This window comes from Poecilia reticulata, linkage group LG20 (genome assembly GCF_000633615.1).
Source record: "Poecilia reticulata strain Guanapo linkage group LG20, Guppy_female_1.0+MT, whole genome shotgun sequence".
NCBI lineage: Eukaryota > Metazoa > Chordata > Actinopteri > Cyprinodontiformes > Poeciliidae > Poecilia > Poecilia reticulata.
Window position 1 is genome coordinate 11,829,601 of NC_024350.1, and position 12,605 is coordinate 11,842,205.

At 41.6% G+C, this 12,605-nt stretch overlaps 1 protein-coding gene and 1 long non-coding RNA gene across 2 annotated transcripts in view; both read right to left on the minus strand.

The window, feature by feature from the left end:
• Positions 1–299: 299 nt before the first annotated feature.
• LOC108165713 (uncharacterized) overlaps positions 300–12,605 on the minus strand; it is a 14,915-nt gene continuing 2,609 nt past the window's right edge. The window contains exon 2 of the long non-coding RNA XR_001776049.1: positions 300–3,741. This is a non-coding gene — a long non-coding RNA (uncharacterized LOC108165713). The remainder of the gene's footprint in view (positions 3,742–12,605) is intronic.
• Positions 7,532–12,409, minus strand: amer2 (APC membrane recruitment protein 2). The gene has a single exon (XM_008396119.2). It carries the CDS (start codon positions 11,691–11,693, stop codon positions 9,606–9,608), a length of 2,088 nt encoding a protein of 695 aa, XP_008394341.1. The 5' UTR covers positions 11,694–12,409; the 3' UTR covers positions 7,532–9,605.

Here is a 12,605-nt window from a genome sequence, read left to right on the forward strand (position 1 = left end):
CTTTATATACAGGTGGAAATCCCAGGCATCAGAAACAAAGTATTTTTCAACAACTTCCTTTTACTCTGGTCACATTGGTCACATACAATTAGAAATATTTATATACCCAGGGTAAATAAGGAATAAAAAGTAAAAATCTAGGATCTTGTGACATGACTTTTTACAATAACTTATGCTGTGGCTCATCTGTTCAAGATGCAGATCTGACAGCATCATAACAAGACATTTGTTAAACATCTAGTTCCTAAGTTATTAAAGTATAAGTTGTTATTTTAGCTTTCATATTTTGACTTTTTTGGTCTCGGCACTCATCTTGTGATTCATAATCTAATTTTGTTTTCCTGCTCACAAACTGGAATTTAATACGATTTGAGACTTTCTGCTTTATTCTTTGAGCAACAGTTGAGTTTCTTACAATAAGGAAACACATGCTTGCTATATTCCTCACTCAGAGCCATGTGACTTTTTAATGACTCTTTCAAAAGACACTAAAATTATTGTTCAAAAGCTAAAAAAATCCCATCAGTGAGGTAATAACATAATCCAGATTCATATGTCCTGCAAAAGAAATCTATTTTCCCTGTTTATGTCTAGAGTATCAGTTGTGTTTGATCACTGAATCAAAAACATATTTGCTGTCAAGTTATCCATAAGAGGGAAGACTGATACAATAATGTGTTAAGAGGAATGCCTAGGACTGAGATGTTAAGTAAGAAAAAGAAATACTCACAGAAAGAGAAACAAAGTGGTGACAGACAGTGAAATCGATAAAATCTGATATGAACGCTAGAAGTCAAATTGGAGTTAAGAAAACGAAAACTGTATTGATCCTTCTTTTTTATCAGTCTAGTTTATTTTATGTTTATTTATTTATTTTTTTTGTTGGCTTTGTTTTTTGTTTTTTTCACTCTGAGTCTCAAGAGTGATTGTTTTACGTGTTTACACAGACAAAAGCAGGTGGATTTATTGTTAGCACATTTGAATGTGTGTGTCACCACGTGATTTGGAGTCAGTGGGTTTTTGTATGAGTGCTTTTCTGCACCGGCTCGACTCCTATTGCATTCTGTGTTAAGAACCCCACCCCCATTCCGTCACCCCCTTTTTCTTCCGCCCACCGTTCCCGTCCCCATCTTCCTATCCTCCTTCCTGCCCAGCCCCCTCTTCCCATTGGTTGACCTACTGGAGTTGCTATGGGAACGACTGCCAAGAGGCTGCCATGCAGAGTGTGGGGTGCTTCTTTCAAACGGTGCTCCATCATGCACTAACAGCCGCATATTTATTGAGGTCAGGAAACCCTACCTACCACAATTATATCAGTTTCAAAAGGCGTGACAATGACTATCACTTTTCTCGTGTGCTCACATGAAATCCACCTGCAACAAACTGGTTTATTTTTTCTGAAATTTAGCGCAAGTGTAATATCATTCAAAACTTTGTCTCATTGTATCTTCAGTTTTTGTATCATAAACAAAAACACGCCCTTACTGTCTCGAGTTAAGATGCAAGTCACATAAGCAGAAAAGGTTTTCAAATTTTTCTTCCAAACTTGACCTATAACCGCTGTTGCATATATTTTTGAGAACCACTGTGAATTAAATCCATTTGAACGTTCACACTATTTCATATTTTCATGTTTACATCCATTAGAAGCTACCGGTCTTCTCTGTTAGCTTTTCTGAGGATAGCTTTTCAGACGATTTTTGATGGAAAGCTGAGTGGAAGGAAAATGTACACAAGCAATTGGGTTTAATCACCGACTCATATTCAACTGATGAATATGAGTGAAATGTGCAAGACGTTGTTGTGGAAATTTTCCTTTAACAAAGGGTGAGGCAAAACTGTTTTGTTTTAGATCAGCCAGCCTCACGCCAAACCGCCAACCCACATATGAAGCTTTGGTTTGAGCTGCAACCTCAGGCAGGAGTCCAGCCGCAGGGTTTGGTAGAGAATGAGGAGGCTGGGCCAAACCCAGAGTATTTGTTAAATGCTTCTTCCATGCAGTGAAGGAAATCTTCAGCTGCTTCATCAGGGCGTTGCTTTATTGTCTGCAGGATGGTGTTATTAGTGAACTGTGGAAACTGTTTTTGTAGCACCTCTATGGACAGATTATAAGGGGCGTTGGGGTCAACGCTGGAACTCTCATTTCTGCATTCCACATTTCTGAGACGGACATCAGAGGCAGGGAGATATTCAGTCAGGCAGGAAAGATCACTGGGTTTGATTTTTGCAGCCATGCGTCATATTTCAGCACAGTGGGACGCATTTCATTGCACAGGGCCTTCAGTTCTATGGCAAACTTGACACCATCTTCCCTCGGTTCAGGAAGGAGGGAGGCTGCTGATGTGATGTCAGCACCAGTCCAGGGGCGTTGAATTAACATTGCTCCTGCTCTGGTGCCTGCCACTTCCATCATAGGGCAAATGTAAGTGGATGGAGTCGTCGTGCACCCTCAGCCGCCACGCCCCCTTCATGTGTTTTGGATCTGGTGTGGGCAGAGAGAGGGCCTACAAGGGGCATCCATGTTTCTGCTCTCTGCTGGGAGTGGACGTAGACTGCAGGGCGGTCTTGAATCGGGCTTATGATGAAGCTTTGCTGCTTCTCTCCAGGGGAGGAGGCAGTGTTGTCTTTCCAGGGTCTTGTGGGCCTGCTGGAGTGGCTCTCCGGACCGGGGGATGGGAGTCCAAATCCAGATCTGCCTGGAGAGCCTGGATCTTCACCTGGGAAGTAGAAAAAGGGGGTGAAGTATCCTTTTGTCTTAAAGAGAGAAAAGGGCACCCACATTGTCAGTGTGGAACACTACTGCCCTGCTCAAATCTTTTCCCCCTGCCAAACTCCTAAAAGTTGCCTTTCGCTGTCTGAAAGAGCTTCTTTCATCCACACAGCCATACATTTGCCATGTTTTTCTTTATCCTCTAGTGCTTTAATTTTTATTTTCTCTGCTTTTTTTTGTTTCTCTCCATTTTTCATCAAGTTGTGTTTGCATCTGTTTCAATTGATTTAAACCTAAGCTTCCCCCTTAAGGAAAGTCATTATTTTGTTTCATTTTGAACACATTAATTTCATTTGATTTATTTTTTTGTCGTTAGGTCAGAAATATAACAGCTAGGCCCAGGATCAAACCGCTCCGAACTTTTCTGTGAGGTTCCAGAACCCTTTTTTTTTTTTTTACAGTGAGATGTCTCTCACTCTTGAAAAACAGCTTCAAGGCTTTTCTTTCCTTGAAGGTGTAGCAATGCTAAAAACCACCCACTATCTTCCCTTGGATAGTTACTTTGTTTCTTTAGGCGAGAAAAAAGAATAAAAACGCCACTACCTTCCGATACTTTCTTTACTTTCTCTCTTGGAGGTGAAAAAAGATTAAAAATACCCACTATCTACCTTTTAGATAGTTACTTTCTTTACTTAAAAGTGAAAAAAAAGATTTAAAAATACCCACTATCTACCTTTTAGATAGTTAATTTTAGTTCACCAGCAGTCCCAGCCTGTCCCAGCAGATATGAAAAGAAAAAACAAAAACAAAAAAAACAACCAAATTGAAACAGTCCTCACCTGATAAAGCTATTAAGGTTCTTATGGATCCAGCCAGTCGGCAGTCGCAAGGACGAGACCTCGGACTCCCCTCGTCCAATTTTAGGTGAACTGAAGACAAACTCCTCAGGTTGGCCAATGCATTCGATCTCTCGTCGCCCTCTCCAACTCGCCAGATCCCATTCGCGACGCCAAACTGTTGTGGAAATTTTCCTTCAACAAAGAGTGAGGCAAAACTGCTTCAAGAACCAGAGAAAGAATGTATTCTTAATTGGTATTTATTCGAAGGCTTTGCAGCGTTCCAAGTCTCTGCTCACTGAACGCAGTAAGGAGAAAGAACCTCGAACAGAACACAGCTTACAGATTTATAGGGAGAGGTTTATTCCGATCGCATAGTTTGATAATCTACTTGGTTACAGAACAGATAACAGACAGCAAGCACACGTCTTCTTTCACCAGGAGCCATGAGAGATAAAACAACCCAATGACTTCACTGTAGTGTTAAGGCTAATGACTTAATTATATGCTAAGGCCAGAGAAACTCCTTCAGAAGTCTTTTTCATGAGCTCATGCATCACACAAGAATCATAGTGCTGCTATGCATAGATTCAGTTAATAATCATAGTAACCTTAACCCTTTCATGCATGAATTATGATCCTTTGTGTCAGGATTTTTTTCAAATTTTTTATTTATTTTTTCTTAAGGCGTGAAAAAAAGGTAGGAAAAAAATTTGTAAAAAAAAAATTACATTTTTTTTAGGTGATCAATTGTAATTTTCTCCAAATACAGTTATTTGAAAAATACATCAGTAGTATTGTTCTTTAGTCACAATATTTTTTTTACCTGCAAGAGTCGTCTGCAGTAGGAGCGGGGACCGGGTCGGTTGGCATGCTTTTTGTCTGTCGGCCATATTGGATTGAACAACTTCCAAGAAGATACTTGACTGGCATTTCTATATTAAAAATACTTTTCATTTGTCTTACGTAATATTGAAATTTTCTGAGAAGTAGAAAATTCTGTTTTCACTGATGAATTGGTTGACGGACATGAATTAATTTCATCAGGTGCACCGGAATTTATTGAAACGGTATAGAGATTTTAGCCGAGATAGTAAAGTGTACGAGAAATGAACCATTTAATTACTTTGAGCAACATTAAATTATACACATGAATATGTATAGGAGCACAGAGGCTCCTCACATGTTCTGTGTCCGTAAACGTGGCACAGTCTCCGTCAATAACAGAGTCGAAACTGAAACATAATACGCAGCTCTTCAAGTAACTTGTGTATCTCTTGGTTTCAGGCACTCCCAAGTACGGTCGACTGGTGCTGCAGCTTGATCGGGTTACCGCAACACACAAGTGTGGAGGTCAACTTTCATCCAGCACTAAAGAAAGCTGACTGCTCGCTTATTTTAATCCAACCACAGTGCTAGTGTTCACATAACTCAGTGAATTTCTTTCATATTCACGTTTAATGGAGCGGCACGACAATTTTAGTCGGGCGAGATGTTCAATGAAAGTTACAAAAGTTCCTGAAGCATCGTTGCAAAGTTCCATAGCTTTTGCTTTGCATCTCATCACGACGCCTTGTTCTACCTTTTGCTAATCTGAACACGAACCTTGCAGGTCAGCACAGCACTAAAATCTCTCTCTTGAACACTTTCATCGGGTTTATGCACTGATGGCAAACATTGAGAGCAAACGCTCTCATCCAGCAGATTAATGACAAGATCAGCCGACACATATGCGCATGCTCCGCCACTCGCCCTTCTCACTGTCAGCATCCCTGGCTTTGACGAAGTGGGCCGGTAGAAGTGAATGTCTTACGTAAGGCTTTTATATAAATCTCAGCGTGCAAAACAAGAGAGAGAGAGAAGGGGGAGCTGCTGCACCATTATAAAGAGGACTTGCACTGCACCAAATCCTTCTCCTCATGCATTTACACACCTCGTCAACTATATGTGCTTTTGTTATAGAGATACCCATATTCCCTGAAACAATGAGTTAATATATTCCATGAAGTTTAAGAACCCATGGAATCACATAGAAGTTGTAAATTTGCTTGCATCATCATGACCCTAAGTAGCCTTTTTCTAGTAGAGAGCAAGAGAGGGACAAATGCTTTAACAGTCGTTAAAAAATATCGATTGCCTAAGACCGTCGTGCAAAGCTGACCTATTTCTAAATGTGATGCAGCAGCTTTATAGCAAACCATTTTTTTCTCATCCTCTCTGTTCCTTAGAAAACAAGATAAAAGTTAAGTTACAGAAATATTTTATTTTTATTTTTTTTATTTTCTAACATCAAAATAAGCACAAAAATATCACATGTCCTAGGGAATTTGCCAGAAATTGATGTATGAAGAGCCAAGCACTGATCTATTAGTGCAAAAAGAGTTTAATTAATGAAAAACAGATGGTACAACAGCATGGCACTGTCCACAGAAAAAAAACAGCGACACAGTGGGAAAAACAACTTGCTGGGTTTTATTTTTATTGTTGAATTATTTTTGTCTTGCTGCAGCGCTCGCACGAAATCCCATATTTACGAAGAGAAGGAGAGAATGTTTCAGGCTGCAATAAATACTTGGAACTCAATTTGGCAGTGGTTTGGTTGCCTCAGGAGTCCGTGCATGTCAGATCAAAGCAATGAGTATCATACCACACAGGTTCGACTGAAACTCAGGCTCTGGCATGGGAAAACAGAATTAGATCAGCTAAGAAGGATAAATCATTTTTGGTAGTCCGTTCAAGTTCAGATCCCTGTCATCTACATTTGTTTGTTTTTAACACTGATATTATGTGTAAGATGTAGGGTCGTTTTTATGTTCATGTAAAACAGGGGTCACCAACTCCAGTCCTCAAGGACTACCATCCTGCAGCTTTTAGATGCTCCAAAATGTCTGAATTTCCTCACCAGCATTCATTCCTCTCTGCAATAGGCTGGAAATGAGCAGTTTATTTGATCCAGGTGTGTTTGAGCAGAGACACATCTAAAAGTTGCAGGACGGTAGCCCTCGAGGGCTGGAGTTGGTGACCCCTGATGTAAAATATGTCAGAGAACCTTTTTGGTAAAATAGATATTTTTGTTAAAAAATATCCCTATCCTCTGTTGCAAATCATCACTTTAGGGAAAGTGAGATTTAAAAATAGCATAAGGAATAAGACTAAATTAAAGTGGGAAAAAAAACACAACATGGGTGGGGAATCTGTGAACTAATTTGATTTGCTTGAGGTGGGAATTTTAGTCACCTGGATTTATCCTTAGCATAGTTAAATTAATCCAATTAATTTGATTTCATTAAATTCATTAATCCAATTTCATTAATCCAAAATCCATCTTTTTAACCCTCGCATGGTCTTAAAAGATGAGGTCATTTGGAACCCACAATGTTTATACCCAGTGCTCTTTTTGGGCTTTTGCAAGTTTTTTTTTTTGTGTGTCTGTGTTTTTGGGAACTGACGGTTTGACAGGACAATCCCCCACCTGCTTCTCCACTGTCCGGCCGTGACATCAGCTGCGCTCCTTTTGACCGCTGTGCTGTGACCACAGGACAGTTAATCCTTCCCAGGGCCAAAATGAAATAAATCATTAAATTATTATTTAACCCATTCATAATAAATAAATAAATATAGTATACAAATAAATAATTTAAGCCATAGTATATGAATTTACAAATGATTAAAGAAATTATTTGGCTAAGATTTTGCATAATTAAAATTATACATAATTATTTCTAAATTTTTCAGGGTTTTTTGTGTACTTGCTGAAATGCAGTGTGATAAGTGTGGCTTATCAAACAGACCTCAATTTCAGATTGTTTAACCTGTAATCAGTCCACTTAACACCAATGGAGTAAAACCATGTTGGTCCCCCGCACTCATTTTGATGGATACTGTTGTCAAGCAAAATCAATTAATGACTAGCTATTAATTATTTAATGTCATATATATTAAACTAAATAATTTATATCTTGAATTCAATATAAATTATTGACACTTTTCACAATGATTTAATGATTTATTTGTTGAATCGTGACACTTATGGACTACCATATGTTCCAAGATCTATTGCAAAAACCTTAAAAAAAAAAACGGGAAAAAAAAACCCAATAATAATAACAACAACGTTTGATTAGATTAGGTCCATATCAACAAAGTAAGTAATGGAAAACATTAAGGTACATATCAAACATATCAAAATGTCAGACATTAAAAAGGTGCTTTGCTACCAAACCTGTCAGTTTAATGTCGGTAATATTCTAACTTCAACCAGCATGACCCTCAATTATCAACACTGTACCTATGCTTTGAAAGTAAAAACAAAAAAAAAAAAAATTATGCTTTTAACATGTGTCTCTGAGTATCTGACAAATGCTTCAGAAAACCACAATCGACGCCCTCACTTATAAACACATGCTGCTCTGTGAAGCTAGACACACTTAGCAGTCGTTTGTCTTCCAGAGCGTTAGTAGGAAATAGGCAAATTTGGCTTTTGCCTTGCGCTCATCACCTTTAAATAAAGAGTATAGGATCTCTGATGATATTGAGCTACATTCAGATTTACAAACAGCTGCGGTGGATCCTAAAATCATATTATACAGCATCAGCAGAAGAGTTAGCAGGTGAAGAAAGAAAGGTCAACTCACTAGTTTGCTTTGCATTCTGTCTTAGCTCTTTAGAAATGGCTGGCATGTAGAAATAATACCTCCTTATCATTCCGTTACATCAAAACTTAAAAAAAAAAAGAAAAAGCAGAAACAGAGGAAGTTGCTCTAAGACACTGATGCAATCACAGTTTGAGATCTGAGCCGTTTTTTTCACAGAGTAGTCTATAAAAAAGTATGAAAACATGAGAAAAAAATATTTACTTATAAAAAGTTGTTTTGTTTTTTTTCACGTGTCATTGAAGGATAAAGTTGACCAGTGTAAGCTACGAAGAGAATGACAAATGTAGTACAGTGTGCATGCCGAAAATCTTTTCATCTCTACATGATCTTCCCTGACTTTTGTGCCTCTGGTGCACTGCATGCAGAGAGCAACTGACAATATGAGCGTGCATGTTTTTTGTTTTTTTGTTTTATTCTGAATGTTGAATTGCTTAGCTTGCATTGGATGAGGATGCATTAGTGCAAAGGATCTCTCCTGTGTTATATTGCAAAGACTTTATAGGTTTACATTAGCAGTGAAATCAGTGTAAATCCCAGAGAAATTCAAATAACGTATGTCATTTAAGTTGTGTGGTAGAAGTGGGATCCACACAATGAAACATGCCAAAATTAACAAGCCCATAAAAGAGGACGTCTCCAAAAACAAAGCAGATATTATGTGGCTTTCTCCGGTGTAGCTTTTTTTGCTGCAAAGTAAGTAAGTTATAAAACTGCATCAGTTCTCTTTGTATTTGTATATCTAAAACATACAGGTTTGAAATCAGTGAGCGGTCCAGAGAAAACCGTTTTTAAAAAGTGAATGTCAGTAAAAAGCATATTGTTGAGTCTGTTCCAGAAGTTCACAGGAAAAAAACATCTAAGCTTTTCTGAGTTTGTTTTTTTCTTTAGCTTTGGCTCTAAAAATCACAAGATTAGGAGGTAATATATAACAAATTAGGCAGATTAAAAAAACAACAACACAATAACAGAAAACCTTGATTGGATTAGGTCCTATCAAACTGAATAGTGTCACATTGAATTCCATACAAAAATGTCAAAAATAAAAAGGTGCTCTGTTCTTTTCTCAAGGTAACTGTCAAATTCAACAGGTCAGTAGCTTTTTCCGAGAACTTGAAGAATGAATTGTCTCTGTGAAAAGGGATTGTCAATAGTCAGCCTCCAAAGTGCGAGTAAGGTCAGTAATGTATGAACCCAGCTTTTTTGAGCGTCTGTGTGTCAGAGCCACTGACACAGACAGTCCAGCTGGCCAAAGGGAATCTAGGGGAAATTCTAAGATCTGAAATGGAATTTTTAAGCTGATGATTCTACAGCTCAACATTTTCTTGAACACACAAAACGTTTGGCTCTGAACAACCAGTCCTGTAGTATCTTAGAAGGCGAAGCTTAAATGTTTGTCAAAAAGATCTACTTCTTGGATGCAGCTCCTCCGCTTGTGCTGGTGGCAGGTTTGCTTCCAGATCGGCGAACTGGCACCTTTGACACAGGGATTCTGGTGCGGGCTGGTTGGGGTGCATGGGTCTTTGGCGGAGGGGTCTCTGCCTCCAGTACAGAGGACAGAGCAGACTGGCTTACAGAGTGGGGAGGCGAGGTCTGTCTGGTACTTACTGGGATCTTGGAGTCTCGGGGAAGGCTGGCGCTGCCTTTCAGTGATTGAAAGGAAGAGGAAGAGGAGGTTGAAAGGGGACTTTTTTGGGAGGTGGGACTCATTTTGAATTCTGCAGATGGAGAGGGGGTACTGTTTACATCATTGTCTCCCCTCTGATCTTCTCCTTCCTCTTCAGGATCATTGTACAAGTCATAAAGGTGGTCTCCCGAGCAGCTATCGCGCGATAGGGCAATCTTCTGGTTACGCTGCAACCCACTCTCATCAGGAGTTGCTGTAGGTGTTGCTGAGGGAGTATCCCAGTAACCTTCGTCACTGAGAAGTTCTTTTTCACCAGGTGATGCAGGATGGCGGCCGTGTGCGTGAGGCAGAGGGGGTTTACCTGCCCGGCTACCTGCTCCACCAACCACTGGAATCTTGCTGAGGCCCAGCGCCTTCACCTGAGGAGCTTTTCTCTCTGCGCTTCTTTGAGCTGAGGGACGAAGTGCACCGGGGGAGTTGCTGCGAGGGGGATAAGTGGAAGTAAGGGTACTGGAAGAAGGCTGGTACTGTCGGGGCAACGCAGGGGAGCTTTCTCCTGCAGAAGGCAACATGTGCCAAAGCCCCTGCATGTCCGCATCGTCCACTCCTTCTGGACTTGCCATTTCTTCCCCTCCTCCCATGTAGGCCACTACACCACTTCCAGCAGAATGCTGCTGTGGTGGAGGAGGCACTCGGGTCCGAGCGGGGAGACAGACAGGAGCCGAACTCTGGGGAACGGAGAACATTGGCTGGGTAATCTGTGAGGGAATTGGAGGTTTGGTTGGGGAAGCATGAGTTGTTGCACTAGTTAAACCAACAGCTCTCCCAACATTTGTGCTCAGACTTCCTCCTCCACCTCCACTGCTACTACTACTCGTTCCACTGCCACCATTACCCCCTGGTCCTTCCTCATCTGCATCAGCAATAATATCACCGCAGCCGGTCAGTGAGTCAAAGCTCTTCAGAGATGTGACATCAGTGAAAAGGATGGAACAGAGTCGATCTACAGAGGGCTCTGAGGGTTGGTCACCTATGCTGCAGCGGTCCAAAGGGGGTGTAGTAAGGGAGGGGGTGAGGCTAGATATTGAGGCTTTGGCTTTTTGAATAGATGGGCGCAGTGGTGAGTCGGTGGGTGTGTAAGGAAAAGGAGAGTCTGGCTCACCAGATGGTCCTGGCATGGCAACACAGTGTGTGGGTGTCATGGTAACACTAGTGGTGGGAGTGTCCGATGCTTGTAGGTTAGATCCTGTCTCTGCACTTGCACAGTCCTCCTGGTGATGATGTGGAGGCGGCTCAAGGGTAAGAGTAATGTCCTTCGGGGTCTCAGATTCTGTAGCATGTGTGTCCCTTGCTTTCTTACCTTCCACCTCTTCTGCCTCGGCCTCGTTTGTTTTCTCTTTACGTCTCCATCGCATGCTGCTGAAAAAGCCCTTCAGGCCCCTCCCTCTTCTCACAATTCCTGTCCCACCATTTTCACTTGTCCTAAAACTCCCACGTCGGAGAAAGGAAAAGAAACTCAACGATTTGCTGAGCGACCTTACTGGCCCTGCCTCCAGGCTAGTAAGGCCCTCCCCTCTCGGACCCACAGCATCGTTGTTGGAGCCTGTTAGCCCGTCATGTGTTTTGCTCCTCACAAGCTCCGCTGATGCCGCCGAGCTGTTTCCATTCAAAGAATTCCCGTTGTCAGAATTCCCGTTGTTCCCACCGTTTGCAGCAGCTTTGTTCCTGAAGGAGAAGAAGCTGGCCATTCCAGAGCCAGTGCGTCGTTTCCCAAAGAGTTTAAAGGCAGCTTTGTTGATCTTCCCTGCAGGCTGTGTGTCACACTGTGGAGCCACAGGAGGCTCCACACAATCCGACTGCACCTCCATTATCCAACACTCCGTTGCTTCCACAGGGTTGCTTCCTTCTAGTTTCTCTGGCTGCCTTTATGTCCTTTCCCCTTCTGACACACACTTGCACTCTCTCTCTTTTACCCTCCACCCTACTTTCTGGTGGTCCCTCACTCCCACTCTGCCTTGCTTTAACGCCTGCCTGCTGGTTTTCTCTGCCTCCCTCCCTCCCTCTCTCTCACTCCTGTCTCTCTTTCTTTCTCTCTCTCCTAGGCAGGCACACACATGCATGGAGGGTGCTACTCCTCGATGTAGCCATAGCAACAGGGTGGGCTAAGAGGCTTTCGTCAGCTTTGGCAAGGCGCCAGCGTCTGTCCTCCACTCCCTCCCCCATCCCTTTTCTCTCCTCCTCCTCCACCTTGCTTGTTACCAATTCGCTGTTTGCACTATTTGTTAAACAGACAACTTATTCAAACTCCCACAATTCACTGCTTGCATCCTACGTTATACAGGTTTACTGTGCATGTTCCAGGACATGTGGCCCTTTCATTTACATAGATGCTTTACTTAGATAGGACTCCTCTTGTGTGTGTTTGGATGTGTTTGTTTCATTGTTCCTTCTGGTCCACAGATAAAGCTTGATAATGCTCATACTTTCAGTATGTTTTATTAATTTACATGTATAATAGGTGCCACAATGGCAAGACAAACGTGAATGAAAACACTGCCGAAGACAAAAGAACCCCTTTGTATATTGCTGTGTTTGTTTCCATTTTTGTCTAAGGAATTTCAAATCTGCCCTGCGACAGACTGGCGACCTGTCCAGGGTGTACCCCGCCTCTCGCCCGGTGCTCTAGCTGGAGATGGGCACCAGCAACCCTCCCGACCCCACTGAGTGACAAGGGTGTAAGAAAATGGATGGATGGATGGATGGATGGATGGATGGATGGA